The 24,999-nt window shown below is 61.7% G+C and overlaps 1 protein-coding gene across 1 annotated transcript; it reads left to right on the top strand.

Annotated features, from left to right (window-relative positions):
- Window positions 1-1,234: 1,234 nt before the first annotated feature.
- CRB2 (crumbs cell polarity complex component 2) lies at window positions 1,235-24,996 on the top strand. Its single transcript, XM_045790972.2, has 13 exons — window positions 1,235-1,390; window positions 8,665-8,988; window positions 11,394-11,589; window positions 11,724-11,863; window positions 12,272-12,457; window positions 12,666-12,779; window positions 15,477-16,352; window positions 16,444-16,952; window positions 17,504-17,669; window positions 18,493-19,279; window positions 20,107-20,220; window positions 20,808-20,925; window positions 22,584-24,996. Exons 1-13 carry the CDS (start codon window positions 1,294-1,296, stop codon window positions 22,806-22,808), a joined length of 3,852 nt encoding a protein of 1,283 aa, XP_045646928.2. The 5' UTR covers window positions 1,235-1,293; the 3' UTR covers window positions 22,809-24,996.
- Window positions 24,997-24,999: the final 3 nt, after the last annotated feature.

Raw genomic sequence — 24,999 nt, 5'->3', positions numbered from 1 at the left:
CGCTGTGTGATACCCACTGCCCTTCTCCCTGCTCTTCTGTCTCCCAGCTGCCAGCACAGCCTGAGCTCCCTCACTCGTGGCTCGGGTCTGTCTCTCCAGACTGTGCCCTCCGGGTGTCAGGGCACATCCCAGAGCCCAGCACAGGTTCCGGCTGACCCGAGTCTGTGGTCACTGAATGGAACCAAATGGGGTGCACTGGCAGAGGCCAGTGGCTAGTCCTTTCAGCAAGAGTTTCTTCCTCCCCTGGAGCTGAGCACAGGGGAGGAGAAAATGGGCTGCTTTTTGATGTTGTAGTGCCTTTGAGATGGCTTGGATTCCTGGGTCCAGGTTCCCCCCAAACCATGCAAACAACATTCCTTTTCCAGCCTGCCGCAAGCAGACATCAAATGCAGCAGGAGACTGTAAGGTTAGACAACAAGAAGGACTTCCCAGCAGGGGAGCGAGAAAATTTGCTTAGTTGGAACTGCCATTCCATAGAATGGGCTGCCTTGGGTTGCAGGGAGCTTTCCAGAGTTGCAAATGGCAGAGGCAAAGATTTAGGCCAAAGGGGAGAAATGGAAAAAGTTCAGTTTGGCTGGTAAAGTAGTGGTGAGGGTGGAGGGAGCCAGGGGCCTTATCCTGAGGGTCACGGTGGGAGAGGCCGTTTGTTAGCATAGGTCCAGGGGAGGGATGGAATTAAGAGACAGTGAGAAGGAAGAGCCACCAGGAGCTGGTGGGCTGAGTGTGGGGAGGGGAAGGGGGCTTTGGCTGCAGGGTGGGGATACCTTGTTCAGGTGGGGAGCACCGTGAGGGAACAAGCTGGGTGGGAAGGGCTGGGGCTTCTGAGCAGAGAGGAGGTCTCGAGGCTGCTGGCTGCTCAGGCCTGGGCTGGGGAGGGGGGTCCAGGCTGAGAAGAGATGGGGGCGTGTCCAGCAGGGTGGGATAACCCAGGACTTGGGAGTAGCTGGCATCATCAGGGGAAAAAGAATAGAAATCCTCCTCAGCCAGGAGGCTGAGGCAGCAGGACCTGAGAGGTCGGAGCGGGGGGTGCACGATGATCAGGTCAGACCCGCAGGGGCCCCCGAGGCCTGTCTGGAGCCCTGGGGCTTGGGGAGATGGGGTCGGTCAGACCCCTCCTCTAGAATCTGTTCCCGGTGGAGCAGCCTGGGCGGGCCTGGGGCGGGGGAGGAGGCGGGAGGGGGGGGAGGGAGGGGCCGGGCCTCTGTCCATGGCATTAGTGCTGGTTGGAGGGAGAGGGGGGTGCGGAGCCAGCCAGGCCGCCTGTTCCCACAGCCGGGAGCTGAGCGCGCTGCCATGGCGCTGGCCGGGCCTGGGACCCCGGCCTCCAGGCCCCTGGCCTCCCTCCTGCTGCGGCTTCTGCTCTTGGCTCCTGTCCTCTCCCTGCTGGGTGGTGAGTTGGGACACGAGCCTTGGGGTGGGGGTGGGGGACTGGGGCAGGGTCTGTCTCCCGAAGCAGATACCCTGGCCCCGGGGCTGTCTGTGTGGGTGCCAGGCCCGGCTGTGGGGCTGGGCACAGGCCAAGATGTGGGTTCAGAGGGGTGCGCTCTGCAGGCCACCTTGTGTGGAGGGGAGCGTGTCGGGCCTTGGGGCGTTGCTGTGTGGCAGAGGGGCCTGGGTCTGTTGTGAGTGTGCGTGGGGCTGTGGGGTGCTGACTGTGGGTGTGTGAAAGTTGTGAGCTGACCCGGCTGAGCCGCGGGTCGTCGTCTGAGGCTTTCTGGGAGTGGTGGGCTGCGTCCTAGCACAAGTTGTGGGATATAAGTTGTCAAGTGGGTTGAACTGTGTCTTAGCGCTGCGCAGGGGGACCCGGGGTGGGGGCAGCAGACCCCAGCTCAGGGGATGGTGGTGGGGAGGGAGAAGGAGGCCGGGGAGCTGGGGTCTACCTGCATCTCCTTCACGGGTGTGTTACCTGCCTGCCCTGGGGGCTGGGGGTGCTCTGGGGCCCCTGGGGGTGGCCAGGCACTCGGGAGCACGTGTGTCCGCCGCTGCCCCCTCCCCGGCACTCCCAGACCCAGCTGAAAGGGCTTCCTGAAGCCAGACCCCATTCGCCAAACGGCTTTGCTTTTGTCCCAGAGGATTCACGTGTGCGCCCGAGCCTGGACTTCTTCCTGGGGGGTCTGGGGGACGCTTTGTCTTGGTCACTATAGCTACGGGGCCAGGCCTGGGAAGTCCCCTGACCCCGCCTCCGCTGCTGGAGGAGGGAGCCAGCCAGGGAGGGGGTCCTGGACTTCACAGCCGGCCAGGGGGAGCCCCACCCCTCAGACTCCCAGGGGGGTAGGTCAAGACTCTCAGGCCCCTACCTGGGGCCCTCCTCCCCATTCATGGCTCACAATGCTGCTTGCCTTCATCTCCTCTCTGTAGGGCCCCCAGGGAGGAAGAGGACCCCATTTTGTAGTGGAGGACCTAAGGCTCAGGCAGGGATGGGGGCTCAGGAGCTGGGCTCCTGACGCAGATCTGGAGCTCAGGAGAGGAACCGAGGGCCTGCTCTTTGCTCTCTGCACACGAGGGGCGTGAAATTCTGGGGTGTGGACCTGCTGTCTGCCCCCTGCCCTCCTCACACCTGCAGACACACACACCTGCACTCCAGTGTGGCACGCGCAAGGGCACAGCCCACCACCACATGAGTTGTCCACAGACACGTGCCCTCACACGCATACACACGCGCCCCAGCAGGTACGTGACGGGTGCCTGCACACCAGCGTGCATGTACGTGAACCGTGAACTGTGAGGCAGAGTGAACACAAAGGAGATGGAGGCCACAGAAAACGTGGCCGCTGAGGGACATGCTCACCCCCGTCCAACCCCACTGGGTGCCCAGGGGCAGCCTTTCTCACTATGATTTCTGTGCAGGGAGCCCCCTCCCTGGGGATCCTCAAAAGCTGGGGTGAGAGCACCGTGGGCACGAGCACTTCTGGATACCAGCACCCGTGGCCTGGCTGCCAGGAGGAGAGGGGCTGGGGACGGTGTCCCTTGAAAAGTAATTTCCCTCCCCGAGGGGATGCGGTTTCTGGAAGCCTTGGGCCCCTGGCTCTGCTGCTCAGGCCTGCCAGGCCCTGAGCTGAGCCCCTCCATCCTGGGCCCACTCTGCCACAAAAGCCTGGCTGGTTGCTGTGGAGAGGACCAAGCATCTTGGAGTACAATGGGGCTTGCCGGGCTCTCACAGCCCACCCCACCGCCTGCACACCCCGGGAGCCTGGCCGACAAAGGGCAGCAGTCCAGTCCCCATGTCTGGCCCCTCCTCCCACCAGCGCTTGGGGGGGGGGGGAGGCTGTGGGATGGAAGCAGGGAGGCAGGGAGGCAGGGACGGAGCGCGGAGCCACACACATGTGAACCAGCATCAGGACTGGTTAGCTAGACGGCGTCTGCTCCAAGTAAACGTTTGTTGGCCAATGAAGAGATAGCACCACCAGCCACCCCCCGGAAGATTCTATGCTAACGAACTAATGTGATGGACTTTAGTTTTTGCTGTTGTTGTTGTTTTAATTAAAGATTTTTAGGGGCGCTTGGGTGGCTCAGTCATTGGGCATCTGCCTTTGGCTCAGGGTGTGATCCTGGCGTTATGGGATCGAGCCCCGCATCGGGCTCCTCCACTGGGAGCCTGCTTCTTCCTCTCCCACTCCCCCTGCTTGTGTTCCCTCTCTCGCTGGCTAATAAATAAATAAAATCTTTAAAAAAAATTTTTTTTAAAGATTTTTAAAATTTATTTATCATTTTTAAGTAATCTCTACACCCGACACAGTGCTTGAACTTGCAACTCCGAGATCAAAAGTCACAGGCTCTACCACTGAGCCTGCCAGGCGCCCCACGTGACGGACTGTGAATCTCCCCACAGCCCTGTGAGGTCGGCTTTAACACCCCCAGTTTACAGAGGAGGAAACGAGGCCCAGAGAGGGTCAGGAACTTGCCCAGAGCCGCAGAGCTGGTGTGTTCAGTACCAGCCCAGTAAAGCCACGTCCCTTCTCTGTGCCTGTGCCCCTTTAGGGCACCAAGCAGCTAACTGCGGGCCGGCCCGAGAACTTGATGGAAAAACACGGGGCTTCTCCAACTCGGGCTTGGCCTGGAAGCTGCAGTTTCCAAGGACATTTTAGACAGGAGACCACGAATAAAAGTGGCCTGTTTGGGTGGCATAGTCTTGCCAGGTCTGCCTTGCCCTCACACGGGGAAGCGTCTCCACGGTCTTGGGCTCTGAGACTGAAGCCTGCAAACACTGGGATATGCCAGTGCCAGGCACAGGTGGGCGGTGAATCGTGACAGCCGTTGTCACCGCTACTGTTACCAAAATTATAAATATTGTCGCCCCCCTTTTAGCTTTGGGGGGGCATAAACATTTTTGTGAAAGAGTATCCCAAACTTTCCCGTCTTGTTAGAGTAACTTAGCCCCTTCCTGGTGGCTCTGAGGCAGGGGGTATTCTCTCCTGTCCTTGGGGCCCAGTGAGCTGAATGGCATTTGCCCATGTCAGAAGCTTCCACATCTTACGAGATCTCGGGCCACTTCTTGGAAATATCCTCTTTCTCGCCATGTCAAGACAAGAAGCTTCTTGTTCACCCTCAGTGGACACTGCCCATCCGTTGTTAGCAGTTATCATGACGCCTGTTCTAAGTGCACATAACATAGGAGTTACTAGGCACTGAGTGAGGCCCGAAGCCCAGTGCGACTGCCAACAGCCCCGGTGTGGTTAAAGAGGGAAGACTGACCACCCCCCAGGCCCGTCCTGGAACCCCCACGCTTGTGCCAACCTCTAGAGACTTTCCCCAGTGCCTGGGGAAGGCTGGGCGGGAATACACTACGGTGACAATGCATGGTGGGGACTAGAGTTTGCAAAGTGGGAATTTCACATGCTTTGGGAGATGTGAGCCTTTCAGAAGTCTGGAGATAATCTGCTTCTTCATTTTTTGAGGGTTGACTTGGGGCAAGTTTGTAGCCTCACTGAGTTAGAAAATCGAAGTTTTCTTAACAGCACCCACCTTTCCTGGTTTGAATCAAATGTAATCACGCAATTGTAGATGCAAGACGTGTAGCACGGCCTGGAGCCCATAGTAGGCACTCAGTAAACGGTTGCCGTTATCACAGTACAATCGTCCCCTCTGGGGAGAGAATTCCCTTCCTGGCGGTGGGATCTGGGCCTTCCGGGGCACAGGGCAGCAGGTCGAAGGGGAGGGGCGTGTGTCAATTAATCCCTCCCCTGCCAGGTCTTCCCAGGCTGCCTGAGAGGTCAGGAGGGATTTGTAAAGATAAGCACAGGCCCCTCGTCGCCCTGGCAACAGGCCACGCCCCCAGCCTGGCCCAGGGCCGGCCCCCCTCTGCCCCGCTGCCCTCACCTTTCTGCCTCTCAGCCCAGGGCTAGCCTGGCCTTCTGGTCTCACTCCTGCGACACAGAGAGCGGAGGCCAGCGCTTCTCGTGTCTCAGTGTGCAAAGGATTCCCCAGGGACCACACTGCAGTGCCCAGGCCCAACAGCTCTGAATCTCTAGGTCTGGAGTTGGGGGGCCAGAAATCTGTATCTATCTATCTTCCTTTCTCACTCTTTTTTTTTTTTTTTTAAAGATTTTATTTTATTTATTTGACAGAGAGAGAGACAGCCAGTGAGAGAGGGAACACAAGCAGGGGGAGTGGGAGAGGAAGAAGCAGGCTCCCAGAAGAGGAGCCTGATGTGGGGCTCGATCCCAGAATGCCAGGATCACGCTTAACGACTGAGCCACCCAGGCGCCCCTCTCTCTCTTTTTTTTTAAGATTTATTTATTTATTTTAGAGAGGAGGAGGAATCTTAAGCAGACTCCCCCTGAGCACAGAGCCCGACAACGTGGGGCTCGATCTCACGACCCTAAGATCATGACCTGAGCTGAAACCAAGATTTGGACCCTCAACCAGCTGTGCCCCCCAGGTGTCCCAGAAATCTGTATTCTTAATACAGGCCGGGGGTTCAGGAACCCCAGGGATGAAGGCTCTGGAGTAGTGAGACCTGGGTTTGGGTTCCAGCCCCTCACAGGCTGTGGGACAGTGAAGTCCCTTCCTCTCTGAGCCTCGCTTCCTTCAGCTTAGAGCAGGAATAATAGCACTATCTGTCTCCTAAGGTAAACATGAAGATAACTGGCAGTACACAAGAAAGAGGGTTGTGTCTCCCATCCAGGCTTTTGGGGCTAAGCATGCCTTGTGGGATAGGCAGCTCCCTCCCTCTCCTCCTGGCTCTGGCTGGAGGAGCTCCTTCCTCCCCTGTGCCTGGACTCCGTGGGGCGCCGTCATATAGGGTCACGGGCCACCCGCTCCCATGGCCATGTAGTGCCTGGCGCATTTCCCCCACGCCCTGTCTCCCCAGCCTGGTCCCACCTGGGTGGGAAGAAATGGAAGGCTCTGAACTGGGGGCAAAGCTCCAGATTTGGGTGGGGGTCTCAGGCCACACAGGTGAGGAGCAGCGCCCCGTTGGCATTGAATGAAGGGCTGCTGCTGCAGGACCCAGCAGCCGGGCCCCCCCAGAGCGGGGGGCTATGGTCACTGTCTCCTGGTCCTGAGCTGTGCTGGGTTGAGGAGCCCTGATCAAAATGGCCACAGCCCTTCATGAAGGTTCACTGGGTACCAGGCCTTCACTCCTGTCCCCTCAGTGGCTCCTCACAGCACCCCATGAGGTGGCACTATTTGAACCCCAGAAGTCAGGCTTGCCTGATGCCCAAACCTCTGTCCTTTCCTAAGGGAGCTCTATCCACTCCACCCCCATCAGACTATCTTCCCACCCTCATCTGGCCATCTAGCCCTAAAGGACATGGCTCTAAATGGATGAGCCACAGTGGCTGGGGTGGGAAAGAAAGATGAGCTGCCCAGAAGCCCCTCCGAGAGAGGCCCAGACACCCCGGCCCTCGCCTACGTGGCCAGGCTTGGGAGAGGGGGCTGGGGAGGGAACTGTGGTCAGAGAGCGGTGTGGACACTAGAGCCCTACAGGGTCATCTTGGCCTGACAGTGTTGCAGACCCTCTGTCCCCTTGCAATGTGTCTCGCCCCGGGTGGGTGCTGGGGTCCCGGTCGGGGAGGGAGTGAGCGTGTGCTGAGCTGTACCAGGTGCTCTGGACACTCGGCGGTGACAGCCAGCTTCTCTCCCGGGTGCTGGGGTCTGTGTCTCCATATCCCTGTCCCCTGACCTGCTGGGCCCCGGCTGGGGAGGGTGGGGGTCGGCCAGTGGACGGCCCTGCCTGGTGGAATGTGGATGACGCTGAGCCTTATCTGGGGGGTCTTCACCAAGGTGGGGGAAGGGAGGTGCAGGGCCTGAAGCGGTTCCAGGCCTGGTTAGTGTCTGGATGACAACCTGGGCAGGGGAGGGGTGGCTCGCAGAGTCCCGGCTTGGGGGTGCCTGTGGGTGGTTCCCCTCCCCCACCCCTTACTGAGGTCCTGCACGTGGCCCACGGCAGTACCTGAGGCTTTGAATCCTCCCACCACGTGCTGTGAGGCATGCCCTGTTTTCATCCCCCTTCCAGTGTGAGTCAGGCTCGGGAGCAGAAAGGACCTGCTCAAGGTCTCAGAGCTCGTAACTGAGCTGGGATCTGGGCCCAGGGCAGTTCTACCTCAAAGCCTAGTTCTTAACCAGAGCCACAGGCTCTCAGGAGGGTAGGGGGCTGGTCCTGCCAGTGGCTTGGCTTCCAGACTAGCAGGTGACCCTCTAGCGTGGTGGAGGCAGCAGTGGCCTGAGCCAGCTGTCAGTCAGCAGGTCTCAACCCCTGCCCTGTACCCTGTGACCTTGGCCAGGCCAGCTGGTCAGCCATTTGCTGAGGTGGGGGATCCAGTGAGGGCCAGGGATCCCAGGAGAGGTTTCTAGGCCCGAGCAGTGAGCTGGAAGGAGGGACAAGGAGGGGGGCCCAGCTCACAGTCCCTGCCTTTGAAGTCCTCCATCTCCCATTTCCCCCTGGGGATGTAGCTGCCAGAAGAGGTGGGGGGGACGGTGGGAGGAGCACCCCCCCGGGGAGGAGACAGAGTTGCAGAAGGGGAGACCCAGAGGAGACCCCACTCTGGGCGGGTGGGGGGGGGGGGCTGAAACACGTGATAGGCTTGAAGGTTGTCCCAGTGCTAACTTGCTGAGAGACCTCAGGCAAGAGTCTTCACTTTCGGGGCCCCTGGGTGGCTCAGTGAGTTAAGCGTCTGCCTTCCGCTCAGGTCATGATCTCAGGGTCCTGGGATTGAGCCCCGCATGGAGTCTCTGTTCAGTGGGAAGCCTGCTTCTCCCTCTCCCACTCCCCCTGCTTATGCGCTCTCTCTCTCACTGTCAAATAAATAAATAAATCTTTAAAAAAAAAAGAGTCTTCACCTTCTCACTGAGTCTCAATTTGCTCTCTTGTAAAATGGGCACGACGGTGCCTGCCCCAAAGGGGTGCTGCAGGGAGGGTGAGACAGCAGAGCACAAAGCTCCCAGGGTCAGAGAGTGTCTGCCCTCTAATCCCGCTGGGGCTGAGGTGGGGGCAAACATCCGGGTCCCATTTCTCTTCATGGAGACCCTCCTGAGCCAGTCTCAGCTCTGCCCGTAGTTGTGCATGGGCTGTGGGGATATGGCTTCTAGAACCCCTGGCCCTCCCTCTAGCCTCCTGAATACAGACGGTCCCAAGCTTTCTGGCTCTGGGGTCCGGGCTGGGCCCGAGCGTGGGGAGGGGAACGCCCTGGTCCACCCCACCCAGCCCATTTTCTCTCTTTACAGGAATGGTGGCTTCCGAGCCCCCAAGTGTCTGTGCCTCAGCCCCGTGCGCTCCAGGGACCGAGTGCCAGGATACGGAGAATGGTAGCTACTCCTGTGCGCCCATGGAGCCCCGTGGCTGTGCCACCCAGCCGTGCCACCACGGCGCTCTGTGCGTGCCCCAGGGTCCAGACCCCGACGGCTTCCGCTGCTACTGCGTGCCCGGGTTCCAGGGCCCGCGCTGTGAGCTGGACATCGACGAGTGTGCGTCCCGGCCCTGCCACCACGGGGCCACCTGCCACAACCTGGCTGATCGCTATGAGTGCCGCTGTCCCCTTGGCTACGAAGGTAATGGGCTCACATCCTGGGAGGAGGTCCGCAATGTCCATCCCGTCAGTGGCTCGGGATGGAAAATCACACGTTCAGCTTCGACTTTAGTGCAGAGACACCCCCAGGCATCGTGGGCGCTCCAGGGCCTTCTGCTCTGGGTCTTGCTATGGAACGGATGCTTCTCGAGCTAACCTGGCAGCTCTGGATGGCAGTAGGAACGTGTGAGTGCGCCTGGTGCCTGACACTTCACAGACACTGGACAAAGGTTATTTCAGTCCCTTCTGGAGTTCAGTTTGGTGCTGGGGGTGGAGACACCCCCAGGCATCTCTGGTGGGACCAGAGGGCAGGTATGGCTGGTTTGGCTTTAATGAGGACAAGTCTAGAGAGTCTTTCTAGCATCTACTCACTTCAGACCTGTGTCAGACTGTAGTGTAGACACCATCTGGCTCATCTGATGGTTCTAGAGTATGGAGACTCCTGGTATGGTTCAGGTTGTAATGTGGACCCTCTTCCCCTCTGGGTAGCCCCTGAAGCTTGTTCAGGGAGACTGGTGGTCTTGTTCAAACTAATGTGAGTGAGTGTAATGTAATGTGAGTGAGCCCCGGGGGTCCCCGCTGTCTCAAGCGGGCGGGTAATGTATATACGAGGCTCTCAAGGGCTCAGAACACGGACTGGCATGCATACACGTGGGTCCTCGCCTCCAGGGTATGGCCCTGCCCCAGTCCCTTCCACGCTGTGAGCAGGAGCATTCCGGAGTGACCGTCTAGAAGCCAGGAAGGAGGGGGCAGCTGGGCACAGGTCTGGGACAGGCTATGTCCAGGGCAGTGGGGAGCCTGCAGTATAGACACTCCTGGTTCTATTTCAACCCTGAATTCAGACAACTCTGCTCTGAAGGCAGAAGGCAGTTTGAGGTCACCTCAAAGCAAGGGGTGCACACTGAGGGGGGGCTGGGTCCCAGGGAGGGAGGTTATAGTGCAGAGATGGCTCTTGGCACTTTGAAATGGACTCGGAAACGGGTCCCACGTATCCTTCTCACCATGTGAGAGTCTCGGTGTCTGGAGTGTTAGTTGTGTATGTGTGAGGGAGGTCATGCGAAGTGTGTGTCTGTTATCTGTGGGTGTCTGGGCTCCCTGTGTGCACCCATGGGGACGGAGGTGAGTGAGTGCCAGCAGGTGTGTGCACCAGATGTCCCTGGGTGCTCTGGGTAACACTTTCTGGGTGAGTTGCGGATGTGAGCGGGGGCAGAGTCTGCCATGACTCATTTCTCTCCTCCTCCTTCCATTCAGAGCCAGGCGGGGGAGGTTGGGATTCCAGCAGCCAGGGCCTGGCTCCCCCTGGCACAAAGGGTGGGAGTGGGACTGGGGTGGGAGGAGTGAGGGGTCATAGGAGGGAGGGGCTGTGTTTTGTGCTCACTGAGCTGGGAAGGGGGAAGGTTCCAGCTGGAGCGGGCTGGGTCCCTGGCCCCCCAGGACCAACCCCACGCAGGGGCAGGGCCTCTGGAGTCCATCGTGACATGTGAGCCCTGAGGTGAACTCAGCCGTACATCCCCAAACGCTGAGATTCTCTGTCTCCCTTCGTCTCCGCACATCTCCTCCCCTGACGGCCGCCCAACTGTCTCAGTTGTGCCCAGGGCTGAGAGGCTTCCCCAGACTTGAGGTTTTAGAAGCAAGAAGGTGTGGGGGAAACCAGGATGAGCTGGTCACCCCAGCATTTCTCGCTGAGGCCTGTCCCTCTCCCATGGAGTCCCTCTCTACACTCCCTTGAAAGCCGGCAGAGTGAGCCCTCCACGGTGTAGACAGAATCATGTAACTCAGCAGCTTTTAGAATGAGCCCAGATTGGGACCCCCGAGGCCACCACAGCCCCTAGCCCTGCCTCACCTCCTCTGCTCTCTCCTTTGCTCCTGACCCTCCATGCTCCCCTTTCTGAGGGCATCATGCTCCTGCCCCCAGCTGCTCTGGACCAGTCCCCGAGCCTGGAATCCAAATGCTGGCAAAGCGCCGTCCCAATCCAGTGAATGCTTACTCATCTTTCAAAAGGCTCTTCTTCCAAGAAGCCTTCCCTGACTCTAATTCCCCAGGCCAGAACCCTGGGTCTTGCTTTTAGGGGATCCAGGAGCTCTCATTGCTGAGCTTACCACAATTAAAAATCCGCCCACATCTAAGTAATATTGACCTAATCCCCGTTTCCCCGGCTACACTGCTGGGAGCTCAGGGAGGCAGGGACGGCTGTCTTGTTTCGACCCCATTGCCACTGCCGTTTCAAGAAATACCTGCTCTGGGCGAATGGACCAGCGGATTCTCCCTGGATCCTCAGGTTTCCGCTCCTTGTAACTGTCTGAAGCTGGTTTCAGGTCGGCCCGCCTGGGCCTCTTGCGACTTCCCTCTGGGTGTCCATCTGTCTCTGTGTCTCCGGTCCTGTCCAGGGGTGACATGCGAGGCGGAGGTAGACGAGTGTGCCTCGGCGCCCTGTCTGCACGGGGGCTCGTGCCTGGACGGCGTGGGCTCCTACCGCTGCGTGTGCGCGCCGGGCTATGGGGGCGCCAGCTGCCAGCTGGACCTGGACGAGTGCCACAGCCAGCCGTGCGCACACGGGGGCCTGTGCCGCGACCTGGTCAACGGGTGAGCAGGGTGAGCGGGCGGCCGGCGCCCCGAGGGCGGCGGGGGGGGGGGGGGCTGCACGCGGGAGGAGGGCCAGGTGGAGGCCGGTGGGCCGGAGGCTGGGGCGTGCTCAGCCGGCCCGCGCCCCGCTTCAGGTTCCAGTGCGACTGCGCGGACACGGGCTACGAGGGCGCACGCTGCGAGCAGGAGGTGCTGGAGTGCGCGTCGGCGCCCTGCGCGAACAACGCGTCCTGCGTCGAGGGCCTCGGGAGCTTCCGCTGCCTCTGCTGGCCAGGTGTGTGTGTGCGTGCGCGTGCGCGTGCGCGTGCGCCGCCCTGGGGCGGCCGGGAGGTGTGCGCCTGCGCTCACCTGCCCTCGGCGTGTGGGCATGTGACGGCCGCTTCTCTGAACTTCACTTTTGCGGGCATCTGCCAAATAGGGCTAATGTAGCCCCTGCTCCTGGCATCGTTGCGAGGCGGGTAAAGGTGTGATGGCCGTGAAGCCCTGGCATCGTGCAAAGTGCCCAGTACAGTACTAGAGAGAACAGTAACAGGGCACTGATGAAGGCTGCCATGGTCATTCCCACCGTGCTCACCGCGTCCTTCCCTCCCCATGGTGGCGAGCATATTCTGAGCGGTCGTGAGCCGTGGAGGGGTGCTGCCCGGTGACCCCGTGTGACCGGCCCACGCGCGTGTGTCCCCAGGCTACAGCGGCCCGCGGTGCGAGGTGGATGAGGACGAGTGCGAGTCGGGCCCCTGCCAGCACGGGGGGCAGTGCCTGCAGCGCTCAGACCCGGCGCTCTACGGAGGCGTCCAGGCCACCTTCCCCGGCGCCTTCAGCTTCCGCCACGCTGCCGGCTTCCTGTGCCGCTGCGCTCCGGGCTTTGAGGGTGAGTCCCCTTCCACCCTTCCGGGGGAGCAGGTCCGCCCGTGTGTGGATGCGGGGGGAGGGATGCCAGGGTTCCGCTCGAGGCCTGGCCCTGCCCCGTATGTGCCGTCTGCCTGAGTCAGCCCTTCTCCCTGGGCCTCGGTCTCCATAGCTCTAAAACGGGTCCTTCCAGCTCCAGTCTGGTTCTGAGGGCGCTGGCCTTCTTGCAGGGGACGAATGTGGCGTGGATGTGGACGAGTGTGCCTCACGGCCGTGCCTCAATGGAGGCCGCTGCCAGGACCTGCCCAACGGCTTCCAGTGCCACTGTCCGGATGGCTACACAGGTGCCGGGGGCGGATGGACACGGGGGGGGGGGGGCGGAGCAGGGCCAGGGTGGAGTCACGGCCTGGGGTGAGACGCTTCCTCTGGCTGATGCATGGAGGCTGTATTGACGGGGACAAGGAGAGGAGAAAGGACATGTGTGTGCTGGTCCAGGTGACAGCTAAGAGGGGCTGAGTGGGGACCCAGGCTTTGGAGACGAAAATGGAGGGAACTAAGTGGGTTGAGAACTATTTAGGGGGGACACTCTGGAGGCCCTGGGGGTTAGTCCAGGTATGAGTGGGAGTGTCAGAGATGCCAGCTGCTTTTGCTCTGGGTGACACCGGGTGTCCTTGCTTGTCCATACTGAGTCTGAGTGTCTGCGGAGCACCCAGAGGGAGGCGCCAGGGTGGGGGCTGGTGGCCCAGGGCCTGGGGCCCAGGAAAAACCAGACACCGGGGTTCAGGAGTATAGTCCTGGCAGTGGGGGCCACAGGTGGCCAAGACTGTCCAGGAGAACGTGGGGAGTGATGGGCAAAGAGAACCCTAAGCACCTGACATCCAGGGGCCGGGCAGAGGCCGAGGGGCCTAAGGGAGAGGACAGAAGAGGTCAAGGGGGCATCACAGATAGAAGGGTGAGCCTGACCTCTGGGAAGCTGGGGCCTACTGGGCAGGAGTTGGGGTGCAGAAAGCCTCTCCCTGCCTTGGGTACAGCAGATGCGTAGACATGCAGATACCCTTCCGTGGACGCTGGTGAACCCAGAGAACTCCTCCCTGCCCCCTCTGGAATGCCTGCGACACTTCCCCCGCGCCCGCCTGCATTCCTGCTTGGGCACACGGCCTCCTCTCCCTGGCAGGTTTCCTGGGCACTGGCTCCCCCGCCCAGGGGAAGGAGGCGGTGATCACCGCCCTCCTTCCTACCTCAGCTGCCCAAAGATCCTGGGCTCAGTGTCCCCCACCCCTGGGTGGCCGCCCTGGAAGCACATCGTCTGCCCCTGTGGGCAGAGACTCCCTGAGTCCTGCCTGGGAGCAGTGGCCTTGCAGGCACCAGGCGGGCCCCCCACGGCGTGCACTGCCCCTGAAGAGCATTTCTGTGCATTTCGTTCCCTCCTCATCACACCCCCACGAGGTAGGGTTCTTACAGATGAAGTAACGGAGGCTTGAGAGAGGGGGTGTCATTCCTGCGGTTCACCAGTGTCAGCCAGAGCCCAGCTCCTCCCCAAGCTGAGCTCAGCTGACGGGTGACAGGGAGGTCAGATCTGAGGTCAGGGCCTGGGAGGGGGAGCCCCGACCGTAGGGTTGGGCTCCTTACCGCTGTCCACCCCCATCCTCCCTTTGGGTCGTGCTGGCCTGGGGGAGGCCGGTGCCTGGCATACCCGAGTCAGCTCTGAAGGAGGCTGCTGGTCAGGCAGGGAGCTCTGCTCCCCCGGCCCACGACCCGCCCGCCACTCTTGGCCATCCATGGGGAAACGCGATGGGGCCGCGGGCTCTGTGGACTTTCCTGGGCGGCCTGTGGCTCCTGGCAGGTATGCAGGGCTGGGGCCTTAGGCAGGATGAGGTGTGGCTGGCGGTTCCCAAAAGGAGGCTGTGGGGTTTGGGGGCTGACTGGGGCCAGGATTCAAATCCTGGTGGCTTCTCTGGGCCTGGGCTCCTCCAGCTGGGGGATGGTGGGAAGGGCTGGCCTTGGTTGTTTTCTGGAGGCTCTGGCTGAGCTGGGGTTGGGCTGTGGCCTCTTGACGCAAGCTGGGGCCAGAGCACCTGGTGTGGGCGCTCCTGGAGGGGAGGGTGAGGTGGCCCCTCCATAGTCAGCATGGGGTCCTGGGGCAGAGGGCTAGGGGGATGGAGCCTAGATGCACACATCCACCCCACTCCCACCTCCATTCTGGCACTCTGTCCACAAAAGCCATGCCAGGCCCTTAGCTGGGCACCAAGGACACATTCAGGCCTCCAAAGGAGGTCTCAGCTGAGTAAACAGATACTCTCAGTACAGGGTTCTGGGGAGCTGTGTCTGGGAGTGGGCAGGGAGTTGGGAGTGACGCAAAAGCTTGGGGCTGGGAATCAGACAAAAAGCCTCCTGGGGGCCTGGCCCTTTGAATTTGGGCTTTGCAGGATGAGTAGGAGTTTGACCAGCAGGATAAGTGAGGAGAAGGCATTCCAAGCGGAGGAAACAGTATGAGCAAAGCCCCCAGGGAAATGTTTTCCAGGAAATGCATGGAGGAACGGGCAGTTCAAGGTTTGGAGGGAGCAGGGTTGAGACTTGAGGGCCGGGTAGGGCCCAGCCCCTGAGGGGGGTTGAGTGTCCGGGTGAGTGATGGGACCTTAAGCAGCAGGGAACTCTGGCCAGGCAATGCTTTAGAAATAGGCCTTTGGCTCCTTGGGGAGATGGACGGTAGAGGGGGTTGAAGGCAGGCAAAGTAGAGGGCACTAGACCATGGCCCTGCGAGCTGGTGAGGCAGGGAGGTGGTCTGGGAGAAATGGGGAGACTGGCGAGTGTTTAGGGGATAGAACTCACAGGGCCCGGAGACCTGCCAGACGTGGGAAAGGAAGGGGTATCTTGGATTCCAGCCTCCAGAGACTTTAGGGGACCATGAGCAAGCCTTTGGGGATTAGGAATTGGTTCGGTTGCTAGGTGCAGAGATCCCCATCCCAAAAGGCATGTAAGCTCTGCTTTGAGTGCTTGGTTCTTGCCTTGAGTGCTGAGCCTTGGCCTGGTCTCTCCCGAAGGCCTGGCATGTCAGGAAGATGTGGATGAATGCCTGTCAGAGCCCTGCCTCCACGGTGGGACGTGTGACGACACCGTGGCGGGCTACGTTTGCCGGTGCCCGGAGGCCTGGGGTGGACATGACTGTTCCGTGAGGCTCACCGGCTGCCAGGGCCACGCCTGCCCACGGGCTGCCACCTGCATCCCCATCTTCAAGGCCGGCATCCACAGTTACGCCTGCCGCTGCCCACCCGGTAGCCGTGGACCTTTCTGTGGCCAGAATACCACCTTCTCTGTGGTGGCCGGGAGCCCTGTGCAGACATCCGTGCCGGCTGGCGGCGCCCGGGGTCTGGCACTGAGGTTTCGCACCACACTGCCTGCTGGTGCCTTGGCCGCTCGCACTGACACCCAGGACAGCTTGGAGCTGGCACTGGCGGGGGGCACACTTCAGGCAACCCTCTGGGGCCATGGCAACATCACTGTGCTTACCCTGAAGCTGTCGGACCTGGCTTTAAATGATGGCCGCTGGCACGAAGTGGAGGTTTCGCTGCACCTGGCAGTCCTGGAGCTGCGGCTCTGGCACGAGGACTGTCCTAATGGGCTCTGTGTGGCCTCCGGTCCTGTGGCCCCAGCTCCTGTGGCTTCCGAAGCACCGACGCCTGCCGGATTCTGCTCCGTTCAGCTGGGTGGCAGAGCCTTTGAAGGCTGCCTGCAGGATGTGCACGTGGACGGGCACCTCGTGTTGCCCGAAGACCTCGGCGAGAATGTCCTCTTGGGCTGCGAGCGCCGAGAGCAGTGTCAGCCTCCACCCTGTGCCCACGGAGGGGCCTGCGTGGACATGTGGACTCACTTCCACTGCAGATGCATCCGGCCCTATAGCGGTCCTACCTGTGCTGATGGTGAGGAGCAAGGCAGGTGGGCCCCCCGGGGCAGAGAGTGTGCCTGCCCCTGGCCCACAGGCCTCACCCCCCACACCCTCTCTCCCTGCAGAGGTTCCTGCGGCCACCTTTGGCTTGGGGGGCACTCTGAGCTCTGCCTCCTTCTTGCTCCACCAGCTGCCAGGCCCCAACCTCACCGTGTCCTTTCTCCTCCGTACTCGGGAACCTTCTGGCCTGCTGCTCCAGCTTGCCAACGACTCAGCAGCTGGGCTAACGGTCTTCCTGAGCAACGGCCAGGTCCAGGCTGAGGTGCTGGGCCATCCTACGCTGGTGCTTCCTGGGCGCTGGGACGATGGGCTCCGCCACCTGGTGACGCTCAGCTTCGGGCCCGACCAGCTGCAGGGCTTGGGGCAGCAGGTGCACGTGGGTGGGAGGCTCCTCCCTGCTGACGCCCAGCCCTGGGGTGGGCCCTTCCGAGGCTGCCTCCAGGACCTGAGACTCAATGACCTCCACCTCCCGTTCTTTCCGCTGCTGCTGGGGAACTCAAGCCAGCCCGGCGAGCTGGGCAGCAGGCAGTCCTGGAACCTCACCCTGGGCTGCGTCTCCGAGGACACATGCAGTGTAAGTTCCCCGGGAAGAGGGCTGGGTCCCTTTCTCAGGTCTGTCCTGCATCTCGGGGGGTTAGCACATCTTTCTGGCAAGGACAATGGTGGGAGGTGCAGCACTGCCCAAGTTCCCACTGCTAGAGAGCAGCAGTGCAGGGTTCACAGTAGTCTCTCTGGCCGAGCTGCTCTTGCCCTCTGGTGGGCCCCATACCTCCCTCCCCAGTCTTGGTGGGAGACAGACACCCTGACCCAGGCAGAGGGCTGCCTGAGCCTTTCTGTAGGAGCTGCCTGGGGACAGGGACGTCCTTGGGTCCATGGACAAAGCACCGGCCTTGGCATTGGAATGGCCTGAGTGTGAACTCTAGCTCCTCTATGTACTGCCTGGATGAGCCAGGCAGGTGGCTTCTCCTTTCTGAGTCTCAGTTTCTTTATCTGCAAAATGGGGACAATAGTGACTTCCTCTCTGGGTTTTACAATAGCCGCTCAAGGAAGAGCCACTGCAGTGATGGTTTTGGTGGGATGATGCTCGCCCGGCCTGAGCCAATCCCTGCCCTGATTTTTCTGCAGCCCGACCCCTGTCTCAATGGTGGAATTTGTCTCATCACCTGGAATGACTTCCACTGCACCTGCCCTGTTAACTTCACGGGGCCAACATGTGCCCAGCAGCTGTGGTGTCCTGGCCAGCCCTGCCTCCCGCCTGCCACCTGTGAGGAGGTCCCTGATGGCTTTGTCTGTGAGTATGTGCTCTGGGCAGCCCCCGTGCTGGGTTCTGGACACCCAGGCTGGGTTAGAGCCCACCCTTACCCTGAGGGCTCATAGGCAGTGGACCAGGATGCCAACAGCCCCCAGTGTGGTTAGGCCACTGCATCCATAGGGACAGGTTTTCTGGAGGAAGACAGCATTCACCAGGTTTCCAAGGGCAAGTAAGACTCTGGGCATAGGGGAGGACATTTTAGAGAGGGGCAACAACATGTGCAAAGGCCCTGGGGTTTATAAGAACAACTAAAACACAGTTACAGGTGTTGGGGTGGAGATGTTGCGGGGGGAGCCTTGAAAGCTAGGCCCGGCAGCTCAGAACTTTCTCCCAAGGGCAGTGGGAAGCCACAGGATGCTTTTAGGCAGGAGAGGGACATGGTCAGCATTTTAGAAAGATGGCTGCATTTTTATTAAAATGCATGATTGGCATTTTAAAAATCTGCATTTAAAAAAGATGACTGCAGTGAATAGTGAGCCTCAGTGATGAGACTGAGCAACTCTGCTGAAGACGGAAGGGGGCAGAGGCATCATTGCCTGGTCTGTGACCTGGAGGGGAGGGGAGGCACCGCTGGGTAGGGTCAGTCTCCCCAGCACGGCCTGAAGCTGGTTCTCCGAGGTAGGGAATTCGGAGGGGTGGAAGCCACAGTGGTGGGGGCGATGGTTCCCAGGATTGGATGGTGGGTGGGTGTGCCCCCCTCGAGATGGGCGGGGGGCCGTGGGGGCGGCAGGTGTGTCACCCTCGGGCTTGGGCCGGAGATGGCTGCACGTGGGCCCTTCCCCGACGCTCCCTCTCCTTGCAGGTGTGGCCGAAGCCACGTTCCGCGAGGGCCCCGTGGCTGCCTTCAGCGGGCAGAACGCATCGTCGGGGCTGTCGCTCAGTGGCCTGTCGCTGGCCTTCCGCACGCGCGACTTCGAGGCCGGGCTGCTGCGCGCCTCCGCGGGCAGCCAGGAAGCCATCTGGCTGGCCGTGCGCAACGGCTCGCTGGCGGCCGGCGTGCGCAGCGGCCCTGGCCTGCCCGGGGCGGTGCTGCCGGCGTCCGGTCCGCGTGTGGCCGACGGCGCCTGGCACCGCGTGCGCCTGGCCATGGAGCGCCCAGTGGCCGGCGCGTCGCGGTGGCTGCTGTGGCTGGACGGGGCGTCGGTGCCCGTGGCGCTGCGCGGCCTGGCCGGCGACCTGGGCTTCCTCCGCGGCCCCGGCGCCGCCCGCCTGCTGCTGGCCGAGAACTTCACGGGCTGCCTGGGTCGCGTGGCCGTCGGCGGCCTCCCGCTGCCCCTGGCGCGCCCGCGACCCGGCGCAGCCAACGGCTCCCGGGAGCACTTCTCGGCCTGGCCCGGGGCACCGGCCCCACGCCTCGGCTGCCACGGCGCGCGCGTGTGCGTCCCCTCTCCCTGCCTGCACGGCGGCGGCTGCCGCGACCTCTTCGACGCCTTCGCCTGCGCCTGCGGCCCGGGCTGGGAGGGCCCGCGCTGCGAGGCCCGCGCCGACCCGTGTCGCTCGGCACCCTGCGTTCGCGGCCGCTGCCACTCGCGCCCGGACGGCCGCTTCGAGTGCCGCTGCCCGCCTGGCTTCGTGGGCCCGCGCTGCAGGTGCGGACGGCGGGGGTTCCCTGGGCGGGGTGGGGGCGGGGCACCGAAGCCCGCGGGCGCCGCAGCCGCGGCTCTGGTTCTGTGGACCAGCCCCTTCCCTTCTCTGAGCACCCGTGCCCTGGTCTGTGCGATGGGAACGGCAGTCCCTAGCATTGCCAGATGGAACCCAGATAAGTTTGAATTTGAGACAAATGACGTTCTTGTCGGGGGGTGGGGGGTCGGGGATGGGGGAACCCAGAGCTAGATTTGGGAAGACAGCTTGGAGCCTCTCTGCTTGGCCACCCACCATCGACGGACCTTCATCCCCATTAGCCCTGCGAGGATGGCAGGAGCAGAGTGAGGCGGCTGGAGGCTTCGATGCTTCCCCTCTTCTGTCTGGGTTTGACCCCCCCCCCCTTTGGAGCCAAGCTTATGGAGGTTGTCAGGCAGAGGCGTGACTTCCCCCTCCGCCAGAGGGAATGTCAGGCCCAAGGTTTACGTTTAGCAACGTGCTTTTGTTCCAAGGAGAGCCCTGACATTCATCAGCTTCTCCAAGGACTCCGAACGAACCGGGGGGAGGGACGTTCCCATCCAGGGTCTGGAGGTTGCACACCTTGTTGGGGGTGGGGCTGGAGCCGCAGGAAGACAGCCCGGTGCCCCATCCCTTCCCCCTCAGGTGCCACTTCCACGATCGATATCAGGGTCTATAGCAGTTGGGCCCTGAATGCCACAGCTCAGGACGCAGAGGCTCAGGGGGCCTGTGGTGGCCTGTGGTGACCTCAGGGGCTGGGGGCTGGGCCGGGGCCCCAGCGAGCTGCCCCCAGTGCAGCCTCTGTGCTTCTCCCCAGGTGGCCCGTCCTGCCAGAGGAATGTGGGCTGAACCTCACCTGCCTCAGCGGCCCCTGTGAGGGGGGGCTCCCGGGGGCCAACTGCAGCTGCCAGGAGGGCTTTGCTGGCCAGAGGTGGGCCTGGGTGCTGGGGGCCGGGCAGGGTGGGGCCTGGGATCCCTTCCAGTCAGGGCCGGCAGAATGGGGCGTGGATCCTTGCTCACCTTCTCAACCCTCACAGTGACCACCGGGCCAGACGGCCCGCCTCTGTCACTTGAGTTCTTTCCTCCTGGGGTTCCCGAGGCCATCCTGTGTTATGCCGTCCCCTGGGGATGTAGCGGCCTGGTGGTGGTTCTCAGGGCCTCCTCCTCAGCCCACTGCGTCAGGACTGCCCGGGGGAGACCGTGACCGCGCAGGTTCTGGGCCCACTGCAGAGAGAAGGCGCCCGCATCCCTCGGGAGCTGCCCTCCCACAGGCTCCCTGGCGCTTCTGACCAGGCGGGTCATGCTCTGTCGTGAATGCTGGGGCCAAGGGGGGTGGTTGTGGAGGTCACAGTCGGCCTCTGTCACTCGGCAGGGCCCTGCCAGGCGGGGACTGCATGGCAACAGTGGATGGACACCTGCGTATTGGGGGAGGGGGCTCGAGAAGCTGAAGCAGATCAGGGAACGAGAGGCCGCACAGGAGGGAGCAGCTTTCAGAGCCTCGCCTTCTCTGCTTCCCAGGTGTCAGCTCCCCTGTGAGGCCAACCCCTGCTTGAACGGGGGCACCTGCCGGGCGGCTGGAGGGCTGTACGAATGTATCTGCAGTGCGAGGTTCTCGGGCCAGTTCTGTGAAGTGGTGGTGAGTGATGCCACAGGGGCTTGGCGAGAGCCCTGTTTTGGACTTTAGTGAGATGATTTGGCGGGGGGGGGGGGGGGCGGGCACCTACCCGGTCGTGGCGCTGTTCCTGAACCAGGCCTGTGGTGGGGCGGGGAGTAGTAGGGAAGGAGACTCAGGGAGAGCCTTGGAGGCCCCACCATCCCTCTGGGGACTGGCAGCGAAACAGTTGGGCTCTGGCAATTCCTCTCTGGGACCAGGATTCAGGACCCACGGGATCTTGGAATTCTGGGATTTCGGTTGGTGGATACAAGAGCCTGTAATCTCCAGTGGTCTGTGTGCCAGGATTCTAGAGTAGGAAGATTTGGAGAGCCCAGGATCTGAGCCAGAGCAGCCAGGGAGGCTCAGCTGAGGAGGGGCCCAGTAGGTGGGGGCCAGCAGGTAGCTTGAGCGGGAACCTCCCCCAAGCCCCCTTCCCACCAAGGGGCGGAACCAGCGCCACAGGCCCAGTGAGCAGCGAGCCCACAGTGGGTGCTGCTGGGAGAGATGTAGGCAGGGAAGCCTGGAGAGGAGCCTTGATCTCCGCAGGCTGCTGGCAGCCCCCGTCATAAACCCGCAAATCCCCTCTGGTTCTGGGGAATGTTTCCTTTCAAGTTGAACTTTACAGCCTCTGGCTCCCCTACCTGCCCTCCTCGCAGGGCCAAGGGAGGAAATGGCTTTACAGCTCTCCCAGAAGTACCCAGGGGTGGAGGCTGGGGATGGCCCATTCCGGGCTGGTATGAATGTCTCTCTCCAGCCCTGGGTACCTTTCCTCATTCAGGGCTGGGTACCGGCACTTGGGACCCCGGTCCCAGTGGCCTGAGAGGCTTCACAGAACAGAGGGCGGGCGGGTGAATCTGAGACCCTTGGGCTCTGGAATCTAGGAATTCTGTGATGTGGGGGCTTCGCAGTTCCAGGCCTATAGAATCTTCAATGGGGGCATCCTGGTTCTGTGACGGGAGCTGGAGAGGTTTCCTGGGCTCCCTGAAGCCTGGTCTCAGTCTCCCTGGCCGGGCAGACCCTGGCGGATGCTGAGCTCACTGTCAGCTAGGCGGGCCTGCCTCCGCTCCTGCCCTGCACGGGCCACCTGGCCAGGGAGCCTCTCCTACTCCTGCCTGAGAGGTCTCCCACTTGGGATAAGCATGGTCTCCACAGACACTAAAAAACCAGACCACCCTTTGGGATGGGGCGGATTCGAGTCCCCAGCGCCGCAGACTGGATGAGTTTACTGCAGGGAGGGGAAGCCGAGTGGGGAGGCTGGGTGGCAGGGCCCACTTTGGCCAGGAAAGGAAGGGCCTGCAGCTGGAATTCAAGGCTGAAGGATGGTGGTGTGGGCATGGCATGGACCCTGGGGGCAGACGGAGTTGACTGCCAGTCCTGGCTTGCTGTTCACGTGTCTGGGGAATCTGGGCAAAGCCTCTGTTTTCTCCTTTACTGCTTACCCAGTGCTACCAGGCAGGCCCTGTTCTGGGCACTTGGAATTCACTGGTAAACAAAATAAAGCACAGATTCCTGTCCTCCCAGGAGTGAGGGAGTATCCCCACCCCCTTCATTAGACCATTGTGAAGTTTAGGTACCTCCCCCCCCACCCTGCACAGGCACGGAGCCCGCGCCCCCAGCCCTCATTACCGCATCTCTTGCAGAAGGGCCTGCCGCTGCCCCTGCCCTTCCCGCTGCTGGAGGTGGCCGTGCCCGCGGCCTGCGCCTGCCTCCTCGTCCTCCTCCTGGGCCTTCTCTCAGGGATCCTGGCAGCCAGGAAGCGCCGCCAATCAGAGGGCACCTACAGCCCCAGCCAGCAGGAGGTGGCCGGAGCCCGGCTGGAGATGGACAGTGTCCTCAAGGTGCCGCCGGAGGAGAGACTCATCTAGGCCTGCCGGCTGCCGGCTCCAGCACCGACGAGGTCCCACGTGATTTCTACCTGAGGACCCCAGGAGGCCGCGACCAGTGGCCGGCCTCTTCCCGCAGCCGCGGGGCCCAGGATACCTACTGGCCACCCCCGCCTCTGCCCCGCTGCGGACAGGAGAGGGGAGCACTCAGGGAAGCAGACCGGGGCCTGGCAAGGCCGTGGACTTGGCCCCCGGGCCTGCCGGCTCTTGCCTCGGCAAGCACGCAGCTGAGCCGGGGAGAAGCGCACGTGGGCACACATAGCATGTTCAGGAGCATGTGTGAGCGCGTCCCTGGGGGGCTGCTGACCTGCAGAGACCAGTGTGTGGTGTTCTGCGTGGGGCTCGGGGGCATGTCCGTGCCTCTGCTGTGTGTGCACGTGACAGGGTCGTGGGTGCAGGCGATCCTCCGGAGGGGTGGCTGGGCTGGGGGGCATGGGGCAGTACCTGTCCTCCAGGTGGCCGGGCTGGGGCCAGCCCCAGGACCGAGGCCCCCGAGCTCTGGCATCTTCTCCAGCTCTGGAGGCTGCGGGAAACTGTGGGGTGGGGGGGCGCCATGAGCCCGCGGCCCCCGGCTCCCAGAACAAATGCCCCTGCAGGCAGAGGTGTCTGCCCTGTGCCAGAGACAGGACGCTTGGGAACACGCCGCGCCCAGGGCAGAGCTGCGGGAGCAGAGCATCTTGCCAGGGGAAGCAGCCTCTCCCCACCTCCCAGGGCTCTTGTGGGGACATCGGCAACGACCACGGGGAGAGAGCTCTGGGCCTTAACTGCTGCTGAGCTCTCTGGGTCACCCTTGTAGGTTTCAGGAAGGGTTGTCAGCCTGGGGCTGAGAGAAAGTGGGGGAAGGGGCTTTCCCGGGGGTGGCAAGAAGGCCAGAGGATGAAGGAGCAAACCTTCTGCCCCGCTCCCAGTGCCCCCAGCGCGCTGCTGACCACCTCCTTCCCCAGCACCTGCACTCCTGTCACAGCTGCCTGGGGAAGCCACTCCTTCACCCACAGACGGGTCACCTCTCTAAATGGCTGTGTGATGTGTTGGGGTGGGAGGTAGGATTCAGGACTCGCAGGAAGCCCTCAGAGTTGTTTGCTGAACTCAGCAAATGTTGGCACTGCCCCTTTGTGTCGGGGCTGGTCCTGCAGACACACACAGATGCCAAGGAGGAATTTGCTTTGCTTCCAGTCCCTTCCCTGGCAATGCCAACACACCAATCCTAGAGGGGCACCTCCCCACCCCCCCCACCCCCCGAGTGCCTGGCCTCCTCCTAGTTTCATGAAGTCCCTTTGTCCCGGATCTGGAGACATGCCCTTCCGTCCTTCCCATTTCCTAGGCCAGTGCCTCCTGTGCCAAGACCAGGAGACCCCTTTCCACTTTGAGCTTGGTGGTTGACTTTACCCGGCTCCCCTCAGGGTCTCACCAGCTTCCAGAGGCACAGGCGTCAAATCTGAAGTAGAACCATGTGATAAGGGAGCAGGTGGGTGGCTGAGACCGAGGGGTTCAGCCAAGGCTGGGACAGGACTAGGGTAAGGGGCTTTCTTCGTTCTTAACCTGTAGAAGATGGTACTTTTCCCCCAACTTTCTCCATCATGACTCCTGGGAAAGTGGGGGAGGGGACATCTGGTACCAGCGACTTAACCACAGCTAGTACCTTGGTTATTTCATTAAATCAGGGATTTGGCAAACCTGTATTCTTGCAGACTCTTCTAAGACACATGAAACCCCAATAAATAAAAACAGTGCCACTTTTTGGGGGGAGCCCTACGTTGTCCTCTCTTGCTCCTAAGGGCTCTGGCGCCTGTCCTTTTTCAGGGGAGGGGGGGCATGACCAGATGATGGGCAACCAGGTGTGTTTACCACCACCTCTGGGTGCTTGGTCCAGATATCCCAACGCGAACACCCAACAGAGCTGCTGGTTCTGAGGCTCTGCCCTTGCTAATGAGAGATCTATGGCGCTGAATTTCCTGCTGTTCTCTTGAACTGTTCCCTGGAGTCTGGGCACACTCAACACCACTGGTGACCGGCAGCCCTGCTGCACGGACCGGCCAAGCCTGTGCATGCCTGCAACCAGCTCCCGCCTCCCCCGCCCTGCTTGGGACGGGGAAGGGCCTGGGCTCAGAGGCTCAAAAGGAAGGAGCTGGGGTGTGGGCTGGGGGTCAAATCCTTCCCTGACTGCTCTGAGCCC

The sequence above is a fragment of the Ursus americanus genome, chromosome 18, assembly GCF_024610735.1.
Source record: "Ursus americanus isolate L20-20 chromosome 18, mUrsAme1.1.p, whole genome shotgun sequence".
NCBI classification, from domain to species: Eukaryota; Metazoa; Chordata; class Mammalia; order Carnivora; family Ursidae; genus Ursus; species Ursus americanus.
This window is presented reverse-complemented; position numbering and strand designations above follow the sequence as displayed.